Source organism: Chlorocebus sabaeus, chromosome 9 (genome assembly GCF_047675955.1).
Source record: "Chlorocebus sabaeus isolate Y175 chromosome 9, mChlSab1.0.hap1, whole genome shotgun sequence".
In the NCBI taxonomy this organism is placed as follows: Eukaryota; Metazoa; Chordata; class Mammalia; order Primates; family Cercopithecidae; genus Chlorocebus; species Chlorocebus sabaeus.
In genome coordinates this window covers 103734004-103755668 of record NC_132912.1, presented here as the reverse complement: position 1 = coordinate 103755668, position 21665 = coordinate 103734004, and the positions used below count along the sequence as shown (strand labels likewise).

The following is a 21665-nucleotide window of genomic DNA, read 5'->3' as shown; positions in this document are numbered from 1 at the left end:
GGCCAACCACCTGTCTCAGTGAGGGCCTGGGAGGGGACGGGAGGCCCCAGTAGGAGGGTCAAGGAGCTTGACTGGTACAGTCTTGTGTCCAAGAGAAGGGGGTCTGGAGTGGGGTGAGGGAGGGCAGGCCAGGGGCCTATCAGACTGATGCCTGTCTGGCCTCAGAGTGGACCATGGTGGGCTGGCCGAGGAGAATGGCATCAAGGTGGGGGACAAGGTCCTGGCAGCCAACGGTGTCAGGTTTGACGACATCAGCCACAGCCAGGCCGTGGAGGTGCTGAAGGGCCAAACGCACATCATGCTGACCATCAAGGTGGGCAGAACTGTGGGGGCAGGGAGAAGCGAGGCTAGAGGAGGGGCTTCCCAGGCCACCCTACTTCTTAATTATGCTTGGCAATTTATGACGTTCCCACAGCCACTAGAAGGTAGACAGGCATTGTTCTCATCCCTATTTTGAAGAAGAAGAAACTGAGGTTCAGAGAGGTACAGCAACTCACAAACAGGTCACTTACTCAGCTGGTCAGTGGCTGGGCCTGGTTCCAGTCCTTCTCCCCACAGTGCTAGAGTGGTGCCCCTTTCTTATGAAGGGTGGAGGCCTAGGGTTGAAAGGAACAAATGTCTTGCCCAGAAGGGAGGGGTGGCAGCTGTGGCTTTGGGCAGGACCTGGGTGGTGGGCATCCCCAGGGCATAGAGCAAGGAGGGCTGGGCTGGGGCCAGAGGTTGGATTTCACAGGAGGTGACTGGATTCATTATTCATGTGGGTCTCACACTTGTCTGCGGATCAGGTCTTCTCATTCCGGCTCCTGGAGGAGATGCCGCCTCACTCTCCCCTGGTGTTCAGCCCTGGCCTCTGCTCTACCATTCTGTTTCCCCAAGCCTTCACTTGGAGTGAAACCTTCATTGGGTGCCTCCTCTGCTGCCCTCCCCCACCCATTTCTACCTCTCCCCCATCCAATTTTTCCTTTTCCTTCCTCTCAGATTAGCCCAAACATCTCTCCTCACTCCCACTCTGCCCCTCATTCATTCAACAATATTTTTGGGCACCCGCTATGTGCCGGCAACGGTGCCAGGAACTGGGGCTGCAACAGTGAACAGGACAGATAAGTTCTCTGCTACTGGAGGGAGACAGATCAATAAACTAGATGCTTGCAGATGTTGACAAATGCTCTAAGGAAATTGATAGAGAGATGGAATGGAGTAATTCAGGAAGGCCCCTGTATCTTGGGGTCAGGGTGGCCTCCAGGCAGAGTGAACAGCAGGTGCAAAGGCCCTGAGGTACAAAGGAACTTGGCATGTTCAGAAAGAAAGTGACCTGTATGGCCACAGCATGATGAATTTGGAGGACAGAAATGAAGTTGAACGTTTACTCCCATCGTGTCATCCCTGCCCCATTCTCACTCTCCGTCCTCACTGCTCCCCCTTCCCTCCTGTGCCCACCATCCCCTCCCCAGGAGACTGGCCGGTACCCTGCCTACAAAGAGATGGTTTCTGAGTACTGCTGGCTGGACCGACGTAAGTGGCTCAGATCTCCAAGGTTGGAGGGAAAGGGTGGAGGCCTGAGGGTGGGGCCCGGATCTCTGAAGAAGAAAAGGGCCAGGCTCGGTGGCTCACATCTGTAATCCCAGCACTTTGGGAGGCTGAGGTGGGAGAATCACTTGAGTACCAGAGTTCAAGACCAGTCTGGGCCATATAGGGAGACCTTGTCTTTACAAATAATAATTTAAGCCAGCCATGGTGGCTCACGCCTGTAATCCCAGCACTTTGGGAGGCTGAGATGGGCAGATCACCTAAGGTGATGAGTTCGAGACCAGCCTGACCAACATGGAGAAACCTCGTCTCTACTAAAAATACATAATTAGCCGGGCATGGTGGCCCATGCCTGTAATCCCATCTACTCGGGAGGCTGAGGCAGGAGAATTGCTTGAACCCAGGAAGCAGCTGTTGCAGTGAGCAGAGATCATGCCATTGCAGTCCGGCCTGGGCAACAAGAGCGAAACTCCATCTCAAAATAATAATAATAATAATTTTAAAATTAACTGGAGTGGTGGTGAGGGCCGGTGGTCTGTGCTACTTGTGAGGCTGAGGTGGAAAGATTGACTGAGCCCAGGAGTTTGAGGCTGTGGTGAGCTGAGGAGCTACACTCCAGCCTGGGCAACACCATGAGAGACTGTCTCAAAAAAAAAAAAAGAGAGAGAAAAGAAAAAAAAGTCCAGCACGGTGGCTTATGCCTATAATCCCAAAACTTTGGGAGGCTGAGGTGGGTGGATCATCTGAGGTCAGGTGTTCGAGACCAGCCTGGCCAACATGATGAAACCCCATCTCTACTAAAAATACAAAAATTAGCTGGGTGTGGTTGTGCACACCTGTAATACCAGCTACTTCGGAAGCTGAGGCACAAGAGTCGCTTGAACCCAGGAAGTAGAGGTTGCAGTGAGCCAAGATCATGCCACTGCACTCCAGTCAGGGCCATAGAATGAGACTCTGTCTCAAAAAAAAAAAAAAAAAGAAGGAAGAAGGAAGGAGGAGGAAGGAGGAGGGAGGAGGGACGGGAAGGGAGAAGGGAGAAGGGAGAAGAAAGAAGAAGAAGAAAGAAAGAAGAAGAAGGAAGAAGACCAAAACCCTTCACACAGTCTAGAGCTATTTCTGGGCTCCCCTCTGAGAATCTGCGGATAAAATGCAGGCTCTCCTAGGGTCTGGAGTCCCAGTGGGTGATTCAAGAAGTGACATGCCTTAGGTCAGTGGCAGCAGCATTTCGGAGCAGCGGGTTCCACACCACTGCGGTTCTAACCCAGGCTGCTGCCTGACCTTGCCTCCTCCACCCCTAAGCCCAAGAGTGGTATGCAAGTCCGGTAGGGCCCTGAAGCAAGCCCGCTGACCCCTGGCTTCCCTACTCCCTGCAGTGAGCAACGGGGTGCTGCAGCAGCTGTCCCCGGCCTCTGAGAGCAGCTCCAGCGTCTCTTCGTGTGCCTCCAGCGCCCCCTACAGCTCAGGCTCCCTGCCCTCGGACCGCCTGGACGTCTGCCTGGGGCCAGAGGAGCCCGGCGGCCGCGGCCCAGGCTGGGGGCGGGCCGACACAGCCATGCAGACGGAGCCTGATGCCGGGGGCCGGGTGGAGACCTGGTGCAGCGTGCGGCCCACAGTCATCCTCAGGGACACCGCCATCCGCTCGGACGGCCCCCACCACGGCCGCCGCCTTGACTCTGCCCTCTCTGAGTCCCCCAAGACGGCCTTGCTACTGGCCCTCAGCCGACCCCGGCCGCCTATTACGCGCTCCCAGAGCCACCTGACCTTGTGGGGTACGTGGGGGATGGGTGGCTGCTGCTCCCTCCACAGCCTCTGGTCCAAAACCTGCCTCACACCCTGTCCTGAGCTCAACCCTCCCTTTGCCCCAGGCCTTGATGCAGCCCCTGCCCAACCCAAGCTCCAGGCTGCTCAGACCCTGCTGTGGGCTCCACTTTAAATTAGTCCTGGACCCCATACTCACCCTTAGTCTCTGCGCCTGTTCCCTGAACCAGCCCTTATCCCAGCCCCTGGATCCTGGAGTTCCCAGGCCTGTTTACACACACAGTCGCTCACACTCACATGCACGCATGTGTGCCCTTCTCCAACTGGGCCTCAATGGAGATTCTTTACATAGCCACAGCTGTGCGGTGGGGGAAAGGGTCAGAATGTCGGAAGAGGAACCGCACTCCCACCCCCGCACAGCTGCAGATCCTGTCTGCCCTCTCCTCTCCCTTCTCTCTGCCCCTCTCCACACCCCTGCCCCTCGTCCTTCCCTTCTGCCCATCCCTCCAGCACCCTGGTTGCTCCCTCGTGTCTGCAGAGGAGAAGAAGCAGCGGAAGAAGGAGAAGTCGGGGTCCCCTGGGGAGAAGGGTGCCCTGCAGCGCTCCAAGACGCTGATGAACCTCTTCTTCAAGGGAGGGCGTCAGGGGAGGCTAGCAGGGGATGGGCGCAGAGAGGCCTGGACACTGGACAGCGGGATCCCGGCCAAAGCTTGCCCTCACCTGGACATAGAGAAAGGTAAGTAGTGGGTTGATCAAACAGGAAGACAAGGTCAAGTCCACTAGCTTTGCATCCAGCAGTTCTGAGTTGAGATCCCACACCGCCTTTTACCAGCTGAGTCCCCACTCAGCTCCTGAGAGCCTGAGTTTTCTCATGAGTAAAATGGGGGTAATAATACTTACTTATTTTTGTTTCTTTCTTTCTATATTATTATTATTACCTTTTGAAATGGAGTTTTGCTCTTGTTGCCCAGGCTGGAGTGTAATGGCACAATCTCAGCTCACTGCAACCTCCCCCTCCCAGGTTCAAGTGATTCTCCTGCCTCAGCCTCCCAAGTAGCTGGGATTACAGGCATGTGCCACCATGCCATGGCCAGATCTCAGCTGGCCCAGCTGAGATCCTGTGCCATGCAGAATAAATCGCTATGATGTGGGAGAGAAAGTGCTTTTGTTAGCCAGCCTGGGTCATATACCCACCCTGGAGTACATGGGCTAAGAACAGAGCGGGGTGGGTCTCCAGGAGAAAATCAGGGTGCTGTTTTCAGAAGAGGGGGGTGGATGTCGGAACAACAAAACCAGAGAATGAGGAGCTGGACCCTGCTTCGCCCTGGGGTGGGAAGTTCTGGGGTCTCAAGGTGATTGTACCATGGGAGAGATAATCCCTTCCAATTAGGGCTGCCTGGCCCCTCTCCATCTCTCTTCCCACAGCTCCCAAGGCCCTGCCCTCTGCTGGTTCTCCTCCCACCTCTCTGGCCACTCCTCTATCTCCTTCCAAGGCTCCTCTTTTTCCCTCCGTCCCCTGAAGGTGGGTACTTCTCCGAGCTCTGTCCCTGAGGTTCTTCCCTCCATACATTTGCTTCCAAGTGAACTTGCATAAGCAGAGCTCAGACTGCACCCTCTCTTGATCCAAAACCGTCCTGACTCCCCATTGCCTATGAAGGAAGTCCATAGCCTGAACATTGCCTTCAAGTCCCTCAGGGCCAAGCCTCTTGCCTCCCCATTACACCTACTTCCAGTCTGAATTTTCCGAATTTTCCATTCCAGCTTGTCCTGAGCCCTCCTGACCCCCATTTTCAGACTGGGGGCCAAGACCTGCAGCTGAGCCTCTTTCTTCTTCATAGCAGGGGGCGTGGGCCCGGTGCAGAAGTTTGTCACCTGGAGACTGAGACGCGGTAATTCATGCATCCCTTTACCAAGGCCTGGTTTACAGTAAAGTGGCAGATAAGGGTGCATGCTGGGGGCCAGCTAAGTGGCTTTGGACTAAACTCAGTCAGGGTCAAGCATGGGGGATCAGGCAACTAGACTAGTACGTATTGGGGGCAGCTAAAAGAATTGGACTAAGCTTACTAGGAAAGATAGGGTGGCAGACAGATATTGGTGTGCATTTTAGGAGCTTGTGTTGGGACTCCCAAAGATATATTTGGGGGTGATGAGGGAGCCTGTGCTGGGGCTCCAGTGGGGAACAGACTACTATGATGGTGCATGTTCAGGGGGCCCTGGGGGCACTGGGCTAAGACCCCATTAAGAAACAGACTGGTATAGGGGTCCATGTTGGGGCTGAGGGGCTGGGGTTTGTGCTGCATTGGTGGGCAGGTTGCTGCGGGCAACCACAGTGGGAGCATATAGGCTAGGCTAGGATTCTGCCCCAGGTACCTGGGCTCTCAGCTGGCCAGTTACGGGGCCCAGCCCTGCTGAGGGAAGCCCCTTTCCCCTCCCCTGATGACTCCTGGCTCCTTATCACACCCTTTGGCTCCTGCCCTGCAGACCGGGAGAGGGGCCGGGCCCTGCTGTCTGCCAGGTCCAGGAGTCCCTGCAGCCAGCTGCCCAACGTGGATGAGCAGGTTCAGGCCTGGGAGAGCCGGCGGCCCCTCATTCAGGACCTGGCCCAAAGGCTGCTGACTGATGATGAGGTGCTGGCTGTCACCCGCCACTGCTCCCGGGTAAGCCTCCATCCTGCCTGCAGCCTTGGCACACGGTCCTTCGGTCATCCAGCCTATCATTTACTCAGGCCACTGTCCACTGACCAGTGTCTGGGCTTGATGCCAGGAGGCTAGTGGTCAGTAAAATCAGAAGTCACCCCGTCTCACACACACACACACACATCCGCCAGCTCACAGGAAGAAGAGCTAGACAATCACTAGAACCAAAACACCCATGGTGATGAGTCACACGAAGAGCTGCGAAGAAAAAGAACATGAGAGGGTAAACCAGGAGACACATATTAGATGGTGTGGGCTGGGAGGCCCTCCCAGAGGAGGTGGTATTTAAGCTGAGAAGAGAAGGAGAGGACACTTTTCCCGAGTGGGGAAAGTGAGTCCCTGCAGTCACCTGCCTCTGCCCTCTCTGAGCCTCCATCCTTCCCTGCATGCCACCCTCTGCTCCTGGGTCACCCAGCATGCCTGGCCTCATGCCAGGTCCTCTCCCCTGTTGCCCAAGTAAGTAATCCTTTGCCTCCCCTACACACCACACCTCAACCCCTGCCCCCCAACACCTAAACCGTTGTTCTCTGTTCCCTTCCACTTCAAAAAAAGCCAGAGGGCCCCAGGGTGGGGAGAGAGTCAGATTTGAAGGAGTCTCTGGGGCCCACCTGTTGGGGAGGCTGTGGGGCACAGCTCACTCCCTCCAGGACTGGCAGGTCCTTTTCTGTCCCTGTCTCAGGAAGACCTGGGTGTGTACGCTGGGCTCCTTGTGAGGAGTCTGCACACTGTGTGTGAGGGCGAGCTGGGGGGTCTTGGAAAATTGTTTGTGGATTCCCTCACCCTTCACCTTGCTCAGAGTGGGGCTGTGTTGTATGTCTGTGTGGTGTGTGCACTGGCGTGTCTGTGGGGTACCTGGTTTGTGTTATGACTGCACGATTGTGTGTGTGTGTGTGCATGTGAGCAAGCACGTGTCTGGCTAGTGTGTGTGTGTGTGTGTCCATGCATTGTCACCTGGAGACTGAGACATGGTCATTTATGCATCCTGTTACCAAGGCCCCGGTTTGCAGCAGAGCTGCAGATGGGGGTGTGTGCTGGGGGGAAGCTAAAGGGCTTTGGGCTAAACTCAGAAAGTGTCACCCTCAGCTCCCAGCGCTAAGTAGGGCAATGCAGGCTCTGCCCATGAGGTAGGACTCTGGGTCTGTCTCTTTGGCGGCTCCTTTTCCCTCATCCCTCCCTTCTTTGCCCAAACCTCCAACTGTGCTCCCATACCACCTGCCGAGCTCAACCACCACCCAAACCTGACCCAAGCCCCCACACCAAGAGATCAGACCCTCAGCAATGAAGCCCTGGCTGGAGTGATGAGCAAAGTTCTCCTGGTGACTGGGGCATGTAGCCCTGAACCCCAGGCTTCCCCTCTCTCCCCATGTGAGCCATCTCTCTACAGCTGCCAGACCAAGAATCAGAAACCCGTCTCTGATTGGCTAGGTGCTGTGGTTCATGCCTATAATCCCAGCACTTTGGGAGGCCAAGGCGAGCAGATCACCTGAGGTCAGGAGTTCGAGACCAGTCTGTCCAACATGGTGAAACCCCATCTCTACTAAAAATACAAAAAAAAAAAAAAAAAAAAAAAAAAAAGCTGGGCATCGTGGCAGGTGCCTGTAATCCCAGCTACTCAGGAGGCTGAAGCAGCAGAATTGCTTGAACCTGGGAGATGGAGGTTGCAGTGAGCCGAGATCGAGCCATTGCACTCCAACCTGGGAATAAGAGCGAAAATCTGTCTCTAAAGAAAGAGAAAAAGAGAGAAAGAAAGAGAGAGATAGAGGGAGGAAGGGAGGGAAGGAAAGGAAACCCTTCTCTGATCACTGTACACTCCCCAAGTCACCTGGTGACCCATTGTCTTTGGCAGAATAAAGTACAAGTTCCCTGCTCTCACATTCGAGGTCCTCCCCGATTCAACTCCCTAACCCACCAACCTCCACTTTCCCATGGCTGCCGCATAGGTTTATACAGGTTACAACCTGCACAACCTCAGGGACGCTACTTACATAGTCACAACCTGTGCAGCAGCCCTGCAGGGAGGCTCTTCATGGACCCCATGGCCACGTTTAAACCACTATCTACTCATTTTTCCACACCACCTTTGCAACACTTTCTTCCCAACTTTTGTGCTGTTCCCTACATCTATCTTCTAAGAGTCAGTCAAAATACCACCACCTCCATGAAGCCCACGGGGATCCTCCCATCTTCCTCTGAGACTCCCTGTGCTCCATTGCCCCTGGCTTGTAGTTCACTGGGGTATGTGACTCATCTGCCCCTCGCTCCCACTAGACCCAGTTTCTGAAGATCTGAGACAGGATCATTGTGCCCCTGCTGCCCAGTACAGGGTCTGGTACTTAGTGGGTAACGAATCCAAGTCCATAGACTTAAAGCATGTGCACATGTGGGGCTGGTTCTGCACCATATGTGTCTCTCCAGACAAAAGGGAATGTATTGTCGATATGTGTGAGTCGCTGTAACTGTGTGTGGTTTGGGGCCACACACATCGTTTGTATTGTATTTATTTCCAGATATTTATGAATGACTCACTCTGACCACCAGGGCATGCTCTGTCTCTGTGCCTGTGCCCATAGAAAGTGTTCTATGCATGCGTGTCACTGACTCAGTCTCCCTCTCGCCACAAGGGGTCGGTGTGCTGTCCAAGTGGGATGGCTCCCAGTGTTCAGGTCTTCAGAGTCAGTGGGGTGTGGCATCCGGGCAGTGCCAGGCAGAAGGGGTTCCACCCCATCCCCCATCCCGCCCCAGGAACTGACCCGAGAGGCTTTCTGCAGAACCGCCCCTTCCCCAAGGCTCCCATTCCAGCCCCAAACAAAGCCTAATTTGTAGGTCTGTGTGCAGACACATGCTGGGACAGCCAGGCACACAGCCTAGAGTTTGGCTCGAATTCCTTCCTTCTGCCTGGGAATATGGGGGTGGGGAGGAGAGTCCACTCCCTGCACATCCTTTTCCTGCACCAGAGCAAGCAAGAGTTAGACTTCCCGGGTTCCAGTCCCTCTTCCCATTTCCTTATGTGTATGGCTTTGAGTGAAGGCCTTCTCTCTGAGCCTCAGTTTCAGCATCTGTAAAACAGGAATAATTAATGCCATTTCTCAGGGTGGTTGCTGAGAGATGGTATGTAAAAGGCTTAGAAAAGTGTCTGTCCCAAAGCTGTTATCAATGCTGTTGCTATTTATTGCAGGTCTGTTATTACTGCAGGCTTCCACCCTATCACCGAGATCAGGCCACCCTGCAGCAGCTGGGGGTGGAGTAAACCTTTCCCAAGGCATGCAGGGCTGGATAGGTCCCTACCTGCGTAGAAGAAACACCTGCATGCCCTGGTGTCCCCCTCACCCAGCTCTGGAAGTCCCCACTGCTGTCTGACCTGTGGTGCCTCTATCTGCAGTATGTGCATGAGGGAGGTGTGGAGGACCTGGTGAGGCCCCTGCTGGCCATCCTGGACAGGCCCGAGAAGCTGCTGCTGCTGCGGGACATCAGGTGGGAGGAGGTTGCAGAGAGGGCTTGGGGGCAGGAAGGGGATCCCTGGTACCACCCCCAACCTCCCAAGGGCTGAAGGGCATCCTGGCACCTCTAGAACTGAAACCCTGCCTGCCCCTCCCACCCCTGCTGTCGTCTCTCACCCTCTCCCAGGAGTGTGGTGGCCCCCACAGACCTGGGCCGCTTTGACAGCATGGTGATGCCTGTGGAGCTGGAGGCTTTTGAGGCCCTCAAGAGCAGAGCAGGTCAGCAGTGGGAGGCGGGACTTCTGGGTCCCAGCCCTGCTGGGGATGGGGATGGGGATGGGGATGGGACCCCGTGGTGGAGAGGGCTGCAGAGATTGCCCAGCCCCTTGAGCTGTGTCCCTCTGGGAGCCTGGCGGGGTGCCTTGCCTCTGACCTGTTCATCTTTCCAACCAGTCCGGCCTCCTGCTTTGAGACCAGCCCGGCAGGACACACCGCCCAAGCGTCACCTTATCACCCCCGTGCCTGGTCAGTCAGATCCCAGAGCCCAGGGAGGGGCACAACCCTGGGGAGATTAGGGAAAGGAGGATGGGCCTTCTACTTCTTTCCCCACGGGGAAGCAGTGTGGCTTCCAGGCACATTGCGGTCCCCTGAAGGAAAGCAATTGTCCACCAGAGCCATTTTATCACATCCGCTGGTCACCACCTGTACTATTATTTACTTAATAGTTGGTTTGAAACCTGCTCACTTTTAAAATCTAGTCTCATTCTATGCAGTAATCTCTGAGAAATTACGTTTGATGTGCTAGTTGTATTTTTTCTTAGATACATTAAAATAGAATTGTAACGATTCCAACAGGAAGTATTAAAATGCAATTCTAGGCCGGAAGCGGTGGCTCATGCCTGTAATCCCAGCACTTTGGGAGGCTGAGGCGGGTGGATCGCTTGAGGTCAGGGGTAGAGACCAACCTGGCCAACATGGCGAAACCCCATCTCTACTAAAAATACAAAAATGAGCTGGGCTTGATGGCGCACGCCTGTAATTCCAGCTACTCGGGGAGACTGAGGCAGGAGAATCGCTTGAACCTGGGAGGTGGAGGTTGCAGTGAGCCAAAATTGCGCCACCGCACTCCAGCCTGGGCGACAGAGTGCGGTTCCATCTAAAAAAAAAAAAAAAAAAGGGAGTCTAATAGAACATGTTTGTCCGCCTACCCCATGGGTGGGCCGCACTGCACTGGTTCCTGAACAAACTCGGGCCTGGCTCTCACAGGCCCCACACAAACCAAAGCAAGGCCTGGGTCCTGGAGAGGTGGTCCAAGCTGGGAGGGGAGGAGTGGGCAGCTGACCTTGGCGCTCTTCCCCAGACAGCCGCGGAGGCTTCTACCTGCTGCCGGTGAACGGCTTCCCGGAAGAGGAAGATGATGGGGAGCTGAGGGAGCGGCTGGGGGGCCTCAAGGTCTCCCCGAGTGCCTCTGCCCCTCGCCACCCTCATAAAGGGATCCCCCCTCTCCAAGACGTGCCAGTAGATGCCTTCACCCCCCGCCGAAGTGCCTGCACACCCCCTCCCCAGCCACCCCCTGTGGCTCCCCGGCCCCTGCGGCCTAACTGGCTGCTGACAGAACCCCTGAGCCGAGAGCACCCTCCACACGGCCAGGTCCGGGGCCAGGCTCAGAGCCGCAGCCGCAGCCGCAGCCGCAGCCGCAGCCGCAGCAGCCGGGGTCAAGGAAAGTCTCCGGGTAGACGCTCCCCGTCCCCTGCGCCTACCCCTGCCCCCAGCATGGCCAATGGGCGCTACCACAAGCCTCGGAAGGCCAGGCCCCCTCTACCACGATCTCTGGATGGGGAGGCAGCCAAGGTGGAGGCCAAGCAAGGGCCCTCGGAGAATGGAACTGAGGAGACGGCCGAGGAGGCAGCCATGAAGACCCCCAGTGGCGAGCTGAAGACAGTGACACTGTCCAAGATGAAGCAGTCCTTAGGTGAGTACAGGTGGGACTGGGCCTGGCAGGGGACACTAGGAAGCCTGGGCCCAGGAAAAGAATCTGGGGTATTGAGCCAGGCGCGGCGGCTCACGCCTGTAATCCCAGCACTTTGGGAGGCCGAGGCTGGTGGATCATTGAGGTCAGGAGTTCAAGACTAGCCTGGCTACATGGTGAAACCCTGTTTCCACTAAAAATACAAAAGAATTAGCTGGGTGTGGTGGTGGGCGCTTGTAATCCCAGCTACTCAGAAGGCTGAGCAGGAGAATCACTTGAATCCGGGAGGCAGAGGTTGCCGTGAACCCAACTGAGATTGCAGGCTGCACTCCAGCCTGGGCGACAGAGTAAGACTCTGTCTGGGCCAGGCGCGGTGGCTTACACCTGTAATCCCAGCACTTCGGGAGGTCAAGGAGGGCGGATCACCTGAGGTCAGGAGTTCCAGACCAGCCTGACCAACATGGAGAAACCCTGTCTCTACTAAAAGTACAAAATTAGCCGGGCATGGTGGCACATGCCTGTAATCCCAGCTACTCGGGAGGCTGAGGCAGGAGAATCGCTTGAACCTGGGAGGTGGAGGTTGCGGTGAGCCGAGACTGCACCATTGCACTCGAGCCTGGGCAACAAGAGCAAAACTCCGTCTCAAAAAAAAAAAAAAAAAAGACTGTCTCAAAAAATAAATAAAAGGGAATCTGGGGTATTGGGGTGTATCTGGATGGGGTCTAGATTTGAGGGGCTAGGCTCTGGAGGATTTTGGAATGAATTGAGATTTGAGTAGTAACAGAATGTAGGGATGTGGGAGAAGTTGGGGCCTTGGGTTTGGGGATGGGATTCTAGGTTTCTCCAGGGAGCTTGCATTTTGGGGTCCGGCTGCACTCTCACACAGTGTTTCTCCCCATCACTAGGCATCAGCATTTCTGGGGGCATTGAGTCCAAGGTGCAGCCCATGGTGAAGATAGAGAAGATCTTCCCTGGGGGGGCCGCCTTCCTCAGTGGGGCCCTGCAGGTGGGTGAAGCATGCCCAGGCCTAACAGCCCACAGCTGAAACCAGGCAGGAGATGGGCTGGCCATGCTCAGCTTCTAGCCAGACATGTTTAGCCAAGGTTGTGGGAGGAGGCTTGGGGTGAGGGGGTTCAGACGAGCAGGATGAGCAGGCCCAGGGAAAACTCTGTCCCCTCATGCTAGCCTGAGCCTGAGCCCCAAGGGACAAAGAGCCCTTGTCTGTGCCCCACCCTGCCCCCAACGACTCCAGGCACAAAAGTCTCATTGTCCATCCCCTCCACCCAGATGGGGGAGGAGTGTCCTCGTGGGTGGAGGTGAGAAGATGCTGCCTTCAGGTTGGGGGCTGGTGCAGGATGACATGGAGAGGGAGGGATATGACTCTCTCATTCCATCCTAGGCTGGTTTCGAGCTTGTGGCAGTGGATGGAGAGAGTCTGGAGCAGGTGACCCACCAGCGTGCAGTAGACACTATCCGTCGGGCTTATCGAAACAAGGCCCGGGAGCCCATGGAGCTTGTGGTCAGGGTCCCCAGGCCCAGCCCACGGCCCTCACTCTCTGACTCATCAGCCCTTACTGATGAGGGCCTTCCTGCTGACCACTCGCCTGCCCACCAACCCCTTGATGCTGCTCCAGTTCCTGCCCACTAGCTCCTAGAACCTCCCACCAATCCTCAGACTCCTCCCACTGATGCCAGGCTCCTCCAGCCAACTCCCAGCCCAGCCCCCTCCCCAGCCCTCCAGACTCCTGATTCTAAGCCTACACCCTCCCCACACATCCCATGACCCTTCCCCTAACCTCAGATTCCCCCACTGACTCCAACATCCCATTATTCCCAGGATCTCTCCTACCAACTTCCTCAGGACTCTCCGGCTCCTGCCTGCCCACCCTTCCTCCTCCCAGTGCCACACTGGTGGCTCACATCTTTCCACTTTCTTCCTTCCTCAGCTGTCACTAAGGCTCTGCCTTAGTGTCCAAGGACAAGGTGCTAGTGGGCAGCCTGTGCCACCCGCACTCACGACTCCCCTATCTCCCAAGCCAGGAAAGGGGGTAAGAAACCCAAGGTCTGGAGCTTGGAATTGGTGGGCACTTTCTCACACACCGCCTCTTACTTTGTAAGTCACCCAAGCCTCCAGGGACACAGGCTGTCAGACAGGGCCCTCAAGGGGTCAATGTATCCATTCCTCAGCCCCAAGCAGCATTCTGTGCAAGGAAAAGGATTAAAGGCTTTTCTAGTCCCTGAAATCCTGAGAGATCATTTCATGTTGGGGTCCATTAAGACCTCAGACATTCTACTGGATTTGTCCTTCCTCCATCACCTTTTCTCCCCAAGAGAGCTCGGGGAATAGCCAGCAAATAGAGGGGGTGTGGGTCAAACAAGTTCCTATACTCTTTATCCAGTGCATTCACATTATTTTTAAACAAAAAAAAATTTTTTTTAATTTTTTCTTTGGGTTTGTACAAGAAATTTACAGTGTGAAAAATATACAAATGAAAACGAGGCCATAAACCTGGGTGAAGGGAGAGGCTGCTTGGTCACAAACACAAATAAACAAGACATTTCTGAGTTCTTCCTTTGGTCTGACTTCAGCCCCCTCACTCCAGGAGAGAGGCTGCAGAGCTCGAACCTGGGAACCGAGCCCAGGCCCGGCCCTGTCCCCCAATATGGGCAGGCACATCTGGAGCAGCTGGTGCCATCTGGCTTTCTCTGGCTTTGGGGTCGGGGGGAATGTGGAGAGGAGGGAGTCCCTTCTTCCTCCCAGCTCCCCTGGCTGGAGTGGGCTGGAAGCGCCTGTGAACAGGGTTGGCAGTGGCACTGGCAGCAGTGGGGAATGAAGTGGGTAGTGACAGGAGCGTCTGGGTGACAGTGAACACGGGGACCTTCGAGCAGTCTGGTCTTGCTCCTCCAAGTCATACGACCATCTCGAGTTCCTGGCAGAAGCCCAGAGGCCTGGATCCTAGGAGACAAGTGGCTTTGGGGCCCTCAGCTTTTGGGGTCATCCGTGGGCCCTGGGGCCTAAGTGGATCTGCAGCTGCTGCCCCTCTGGCAGAGCTCCCTGCAGAGCTGGGTGCCGAGGGCCCTAGATCTCAGTAGCAGTGATCTCCTCCAGGCAGATGCAGGGGGCCTGCTCAGCCAGGCCCAGCTCCGCAAGCTCCCGGGCCTCCAGCTCCAGGCTGAGCTGCTGCAGCTCCTGCTCTAGCTGCCGGTTGCGCCGGTACATCTGGATGTAGTTGTGCTGCAGCTGCTTCTGGTAGCGGATCACCTGCTCCTTCTCTGCCTGCCAGGCCAGCCGCTCCCCTTCAAAGCTGTCCCGCTGCTCCTCACCCCGCCGCCGCTCCCGCTGCAGCTCCACCCGCAATCGCTCCACCTGGGCGCGCAAGCTGCCCCCAACCCCGGCTGCTGCCCGCTGCACTTTGGCCTCATCACTCTCTGCCAGGAGGAATGGGTCAGCGGTGGCAGGTGGCACAGCGGGCTCCCGGAGTCCAGCCGCCTCAGCATCCAACTGCCCAGCTTTCTCCCGCAGCCGCTCGGCTTCCTGGCGGTGTCGCTGCAGCTCCTGGGAACAGGCTTCCAGCTCCAGCTCCCGAGCTCTGGCGGCCTCCTGTAGACCCCGCGCCCGGCCCTCACTGACCCGCAGGGTAGCACGGGCCTCCCGCAGTGCCACCCGCAGGGCCACCAGCTCGCTGCCCTTCTGCACCAGCTCTGCCTGAGACTCCTTCAGCTGCTGCTTCAGCAGGGAGATCTCGCCTGATTTCTGGCACACCTGGGGGTGGGAGGCAGTGGGGAAGGATGGTGAGACAGGTTCTCCTGGGGGGACAGGCCCTGTGCATCATGCTGGGCATTCGGGAGGAGAGTCCCATCTTTATCCCCATTTTACAGATGGAGACACTGAGGCAAGTCTAGTGACATGTCCAAGGTCATAGAGTTAAGATGTGGCTTAAGTGGAAAGCAGACATAGATTTTTTTGCTTCAAAGCTGGTGTCTTCAAAGCATCACGAGACACTGTGGAAGTACCACCAAGCCCTGGGGACTGGGTGCTGGCAGGTGCTGCAGGAGTGGGGGCAATGGAGGGCAGTACCCAGGTGTCTACTGGAGAGGTACTACAGTGACTTGGTTAAGAGCTCAGATATTGGAGCCAGACTGCCTGGGTTCAGATTTGGCACTTCAGTCTTTCTGGGCCTCAGTTTACTCATCTCTAAAATGGGGAGACTAGTGGTAGCCCCCTCAGTGTTGTTATAAGGATGAAATGATCTGTCCCATGTAACATGCTTAGAATAGTGCCTCCACACCACAAGCACCCCACATTCTTACTACTGGCTGGAGCGTGGCTTTGTGCCACTAGACAAGGCCAACAAGGAGACCCTCCTCCCAGAAAGGAACAGAGGAGAACTTCATCTCACGGAGGTGAGGAAGGGGAGGACCTCTGGGGGTGGCAGGCTGAGGGAGGGTGCGGCTGGGCCCCTTTTTCCAGGGTTTCTCCCTGTGTGACCCTGCGCCCTGCCCCTCCTGGTTTGGCCCACCTCCCACTTGGTCTCCTCAAGCCTTGGCCCGAGCTCCCGCTGCTCCCGCTCCAAGGTGGCGCAGCGCCGCTCCAGCTGTTCACGCTCTTGCAGCAGCTGTGCGAAGTCATCCTGCAATTGCCGCTTCTCCTGCTGCAGCTGAAACACCTGCAGCTGCAGCAGCTGTTGGGCCCGCTGTGCCCGCTGTGCCTGGGCTGCACAGTCCTCTCGCAGGGCCTCGCGCTCTCGCTGCCAGTGCCGCTGCCGCTCCTCGTATGCCTGCAGGCGAGAAGACAGACCCAGCTCCTGGGCAGTTTTCCCAACTCCCCACTCAGTGTCTGCTCTGGCGGCCCACTTCTGAGGGCTCAGGAAGGGTGTATTCCATCAAACAACAATAGTAATTGCAACAATACTAACTGCTTTTATGATGATCATAGAAACAAACACAAGAGCAAGCAGACCGGGCTCGGTGGCTCACGCCTGTAATCCCAGCATCTTGGGAAGCCGAGGTGGGTGGATCACTTAAGCTCCGGAGTTCGAGACCAGCCTAGGCAACACAGCAAAACCTTGCCTCTCCAAAGAACAAAAATTAGCTTGGTGTGGTGGCGTATGCCTGTAGTCTCAGCTACTTGGCAGGATGGGGTGGGAGGACTGCTTGAGTCTGGGAGGTTGAGGCTACAAGGAGCTGAAATCGCGCCACTGCACTCTAGCCTGGGTGAGAGAATGAGACCCTGTCTCAAAAAAAAAAAAAAAAAGCACTTGGCCGGGTGCAGTGGCTCAGGCCTGTAATCCCAGCAGTTTGGGAGGCTGAGGCGGGTGAATCACTTGAGGCCAGGGGTTCGAGACCAGCTTGGCCAACATGGTGGGAACCCCGTCTCTACTAAAAATCCAAAAAAAAAAAAAAAAAAAGCAAGCATTTATATATAGCATTTCCTAGATACCAGGCATTAGTCTAAGCACTTTACACCTTTTGCCTTATTTAATCCTCATAACAATCCTATGAAGCTAGAAATATCCCTGTTATAGATGAAGAAATAGAGGCTGAGTAAAGTTAAGCAACTTGCTCAAGCCCAAAAACTGGTATTTAGCAGTGGGAGGTTTGAATCCATGCACTCTGACTCCTTTCCACCCCACAAGTTTTGTTTTTTGTTTCTTGTTTTGAGATACAGTCTTGCTCTGTCACCCAAGGCTAGAGTGCAATGGCAAAATGTCAGCTCACTGTAACCTCCTCCTCCTGGGCTCAAGTGATCCTCCTACCTCAGCCTCCCAAGTAGCTGGGACTACAGGTACATGCCACCACACTCAGCTAATTTATTTTTAGGAGAGATGGGGTTTCCCCATGTTGCCCAGGCTGGTCTCAAACTCCCGAGCTCAAGCAATCCGCCCACCTCGGCCTCCCAAAGTGCTGGGATTACAGATGTGAGCCACCACGTCTGGCTATTCCACAAATTAAACCAGACAACTGGTGGGGAGGGCAGGGGGGTCACAACTACAACTACCCAACCCCTCTTCCCTGCTAAAATGGAAATGCCCCTTGCATTCCCCAGGCCTTGGGATGTCCTGCCATGCCCCTTCCCCATCATTGCCTCTGACCACACCTGGCACATGGTAGCCTCATTCTCGTCCAGACTGTCCCGCAGCTGCTGAAGCTCTGCCTCCCGCTCTCGGAGCTTTCCTTCCAGGACACAGTGCAGCAGGGCCTCGTCCGAAGGAGGTGGAGGCGGGGGGTGGTGGTGAGCGCTCCCCACAGGAGCTGCTGTCAGGGGAGGCCCGGGTACCACTGCCCAAAAGCCCGGCAGCCACGCGGCCCCCCAGGGAGCCTGTGCTCTTGCTGGAGGAGGACCGGCCACTGTCTGAGTGGGAGGGCCCAGTAGGGACCCCTCGGGCTGGCCCAGGCAGTGCCCCTCGCCCAGAGCCATGAGAAGGCAGGTGCCCGCCTGGGGAGCTGGTGGTTGGCTCGGCACCTCCAGTGCTGTAGGTGGGCAGGCTGGACAGTGAGTTTCGGCCAGAGTCGGATAGTGTCCCTGATGGGCAGCCACTGGCCCAGCCACTAAATGCCAGGGGTTTGTCAGCAGCTGAAGAGGAGGAGGAAGAAGAGGAGGAGGAGGCAGGGCCCCCAAACAGCTGCGTCAGGCTGCCCTGGCTCCCAGACAGCCCGGTGGCCCGAGGACCCATGAAGCTAGGCAGGGACGGAGCCCCTCGAGGTTTGGGCAGCACTGGCTTGAAGGCTGTTGGGCGGATCAGGATCTTCTCCATGTTCTGAAATGAGGTGCCATGTGACAGTGGAGATGAGCTGCCCAATCTTGCAGAGCCCTTATGACACTCCCTGCCCTCCCATCTGGGGTCCCCAATGCCCATATATTCGTAACAATTGCGGCCACTGGTGGAGGTGGCCACCAGTGTCAGCTTTGTGTCAAACAATCTGAAAGGTTTATCCCCATTATCTAAATATGATCACTATTCTCATATTACAGATGAGGAAATGGAGGCTCAGCAAGGTTAAAGGCCTTGACCAAAGCCAAACATATAACTGGTGCAGAAATAACCAGAACATAAGCAACTAGCACTTAACAACTGTATACATGCTACGTGCTAGGCACTATGCTATACATTATTTGACCTTCATGTCAGTTCTAGAAACTGAGGCTCAGGTTAAGTGACTTCCCTGAGGTCACACATGCAGAATGAGAGAGAGCTGGGATTAGGACCCAGGTCTGGTGAATCTGGAGCCCACACTCTTTCCTCTATATAAGCTTCTAAATTCCAGTTTTCCAAGGGGGACTCCCGTTCTACCCAGGCCCACAAGGAAGAGCCGGTCCTCACCTTCTCCAGCTTTCCAGAGACAGGGATGAGCTTCGGTGGTGGGCCGCGGAGGTGGGCATTGTGTGCCCGCTGCTCTCGGGCATCCTCAACATCACTGCTTGGGCTAGGGGGTGACTCTGTCCGGAAGTCCTCATTGATGTAGGTGAAGCTGGTGACAGGGACAGCCTTCCTAGGAGGCACAGCTGGGCACAGTGGCTCCTGTGCCTCATAGCCACCCCGCAGCAGGCCATCCTGCTGGCGGAAGAAGGTGGGCCCAGGAGGGCCGTGGTGGCGGGGAGGAGCTGGACCCCCGGGACAGGGCCGGCCTGAGATAAGGCTGCTCACACTGCCCATGGCTGGAGCTTGTGGGGCAGTGGCAGCTTCAGGAGCAGGCTCCAGTGGCACTGGCAGAGTCTGCACAATGGCCATGGTGGCAAAGGCTCAGGCCTGGCCAGTGGCCTCGCAGGTGACCTGTAAGCAGGGCAGTGGTGTCAGAGTCCCTCCACCTAGAGACCCCTCCTGACCCACTGATCCTGACCAAACACCTCCTTGACATCAGTAACAAGCCTTGATCCCCACCAAGACTCCCCCTTCAAGTGCTGGAATGAACCTCAATTCCCCCTGGGCCCCAGACCACACTGTCCAATGCTGGTCTGAACAGGGCTGAGGATTGAATCCACTCAGCAGAGATGCTGAGAGGGATGGGAGGCGTGGGTGATTACTGCAGAGCCACTTGTCAGCAAAGACCCAGGCCTAAGTCCAATCCTGCATCCCACAGAGGCCAGGACTCAGGTGAGGGAGGGGCCTTCTCTACCAGCTTGAAGCACAGGTCCCTGGTCCTCTAAGCCAGGTGGGCAGTTTGGGCTGAGGTACCTCAGGGGTGCAATCAGCACCTCGATGGTAATTAGGGAACAAAGAGCCAAAGTCAGTCAGTGCCCTGCCTCCCTCTGCTGGGCCTCAGTTTCTCCCAGACAGTGAGGCAGCTAAACTGCCTCTCTGTGGATCCGGCTAAATAAGAAAACCACCACTCTTAGGGAGTCCACAGGTGTCCTTTGGGGTCTCCTGCCTCCCAGAGGTAGATGCAGGCTCATACATTTTCCATGACAACTCCTAGCCTCTGCAAATCCAATCAGTGAGGCCTAAAGGAGCCTCTACAGGCTCTATCCCATTGCCAACCTCTCTGAAACCCTACAGCTTCAGAAGGTCCCCAGACTAACCCTGAGGGGAGGAAGGTAGAAGTTCCGCCTTCACCTCTAGTGGCTGCTCCAAAACCTCACTTCCACAGAACCCAGGCAAGACGGCTCCACCTCCCCAGGCCCTGCTCCTTCCTGGAAGCAGCTGCAAGCCTCCACCCGGAACCCCCTCCCTAGTCCCAGTCCCGAGGCCGCTGATGACCAGGACTTAGGCATCTGCTGAAGTCATCATGCAGAGCAGGGCCAAGAACTGGACAGAGAATTGCACTGGGAGTAGGAATGTGTGCATTTAGTTATTTGTTGTGTGACTACATGCACAGGAGCGTGGAAATGAACACGTGTATATGAAAATGTGCGTGAAAGCATCGTGAATGTGAGTCTACACGTTTGATGTATCAGTACATTCACATACATGAGTTCATGTGTGAATTCACATGTGTATATCTTACAAGAGTATGTGGGTAAGGGGTCATTAGAAAGCCTGTGAAAGTTATAAATGCGGATCTAACAAGTGAGTTTGTGGTGTGTGGGAGAGACGGTGCCTGGACAGCTTTGTAAGTTCATGAGTTTATGTGTGATCTCCTATGTATGTGTGCGACTAGGAAGGTGAGTGCACCAGGGTGTGCAGAGGAACCTGTGAACGTGGGCATGCAGGTATGAGAGTGGTGGGAGCCTGGGTGGCTTGAGGGCCCATTGGTGGGGGGAGCCTGTTTCCTTCCCTCTCTGGCATGTGGGGAGAGATGGGACATTATCTAACTCCTTTGCCTGATCTGTTCCCCTTCTTTCTCGCATGCGCTCCATTAAATCCACCGCCCTCCTTCCCACCCAAGTCAAAAGATACTGCGAACCAGGAAGAGGTGTCCAGGCTGGGGCAGGAGCTGCGAGGAGCTGGGGGAGGGGTAGGCCGGGCGCAGGGAGCGATCACAGGCCCCTCTGCAGGGCGGGGGCTCAGACCACCCCACACATCCCAGCGCCCAGCAGAGCAGATAGAGAAACCCTTCCCCTCCCCTCTCTGGGCCCACTCCAGGGCGTGGAGTGAACAGTGGGGAAAGGACTTCTTAGGGGGCCAAGGGCTGGCACCTCTGTTGCATTTCCCCACTTCAGCGAGCACGGAGAAAGTGAAAACTGAAGGAAGGAGACAGGCTCAGAGAAAGACAGGGACCCAAAAGAGACAAAGACTTGGAGAAGCCCGAGGGTCAGGCCGACAAGGAGACAGTCAGGCGTACCCAGTGAGCCAGGGCCCTCAACCCCACGGAGCCGAGGGCCCCTAAGTCCAAAGTGCCACAGAGCTGGGCCCTGAGAGCCACACGCCCAGGGAGCCAGAGCCAGGAGTCTGGAAAGCCAGGCCCAGCCAGCCCGGCTCCCGCTCTTGGAGAGAAGGAGGGGCAAGTGGAGGCTCCATTTTGAGAAATGCGTTTGTGGCTGTGGGAGATGGGAACCCCTCATTCTCCCCATTACTCCCTGAGCAATCACTCTGGCCCAGGAGCACCCCCCTTTTAGCGGGCTGAGGGGAGCTGAGGGCTGGAGCTGGTTCAGGGCCGGCGAAGGATCTGGAGTTGGGGAAAGTCTCCCTGCCGCCCAAACTCCAAGGACCAGTCAAGCGGGGTCAAGTCTGCGATCACGAGTTCCCATTCGGCGGCGGGAAGCCGGGAGCCCCGGATCCATCCTCCAGAACCCAGCCCCCCTTCCACAAAGTGGGGGCGTCTGGGGAACGCTGTCTCCCGGCTGGACTCCACCGCGCAGAAGTTGGGGACTCCCCAGGCCGCCTCCCAGACCCGGCCCCC

The 21665-nt window shown here is 56.2% G+C and overlaps 2 protein-coding genes across 16 annotated transcripts in view; one reads left to right on the top strand and one right to left on the bottom strand.

The window, feature by feature from the left end:
* The window catches only part of PDZD7 (PDZ domain containing 7), a 51118-nt gene extending 37421 nt beyond the window's left edge, over window positions 1–13697 (top strand). For 3 of the 15 annotated variants that reach the window (XM_073019279.1, XM_073019280.1, XM_007963877.3), the window contains 12 exons: window positions 166–313; window positions 1452–1512; window positions 2901–3296; window positions 3824–4021; window positions 5124–5174; window positions 5767–5942; window positions 9361–9452; window positions 9606–9697; window positions 9872–9943; window positions 10779–11390; window positions 12293–12393; window positions 12787–13697. In XM_073019279.1, the coding sequence (XP_072875380.1) occupies window positions 166–313; window positions 1452–1512; window positions 2901–3296; window positions 3824–4021; window positions 5124–5174; window positions 5767–5942; window positions 9361–9452; window positions 9606–9697; window positions 9872–9943; window positions 10779–11390; window positions 12293–12393; window positions 12787–13035 (2248 nt within the window). In that variant the 3' untranslated portion in view covers window positions 13036–13697. Of the gene's footprint in view, window positions 1–165; window positions 314–1451; window positions 1513–2900; window positions 3297–3795; window positions 4022–4710; window positions 4808–5046; window positions 5175–5766; window positions 5948–9360; window positions 9453–9605; window positions 9698–9871; window positions 9944–10778; window positions 11391–12292; window positions 12394–12786 lie in introns of those variants that run through there. The other 12 variants (XM_038009463.2, XM_038009464.2, XR_005244209.2 and 9 more) reach the window with 12 other exon arrangements.
* Window positions 13698–13799: 102 nt separating this feature from the next.
* LZTS2 (leucine zipper tumor suppressor 2) lies at window positions 13800–21665 on the bottom strand. Its single transcript, XM_073019284.1, is given in 6 exon segments — window positions 13800–15150; window positions 15908–16165; window positions 17485–17613; window positions 17615–18145; window positions 18710–19159; window positions 19906–21665. Coding segments are annotated over 5 exon segments (2010 nt in total). The 5' UTR covers window positions 19118–19159; window positions 19906–21665; the 3' UTR covers window positions 13800–14466.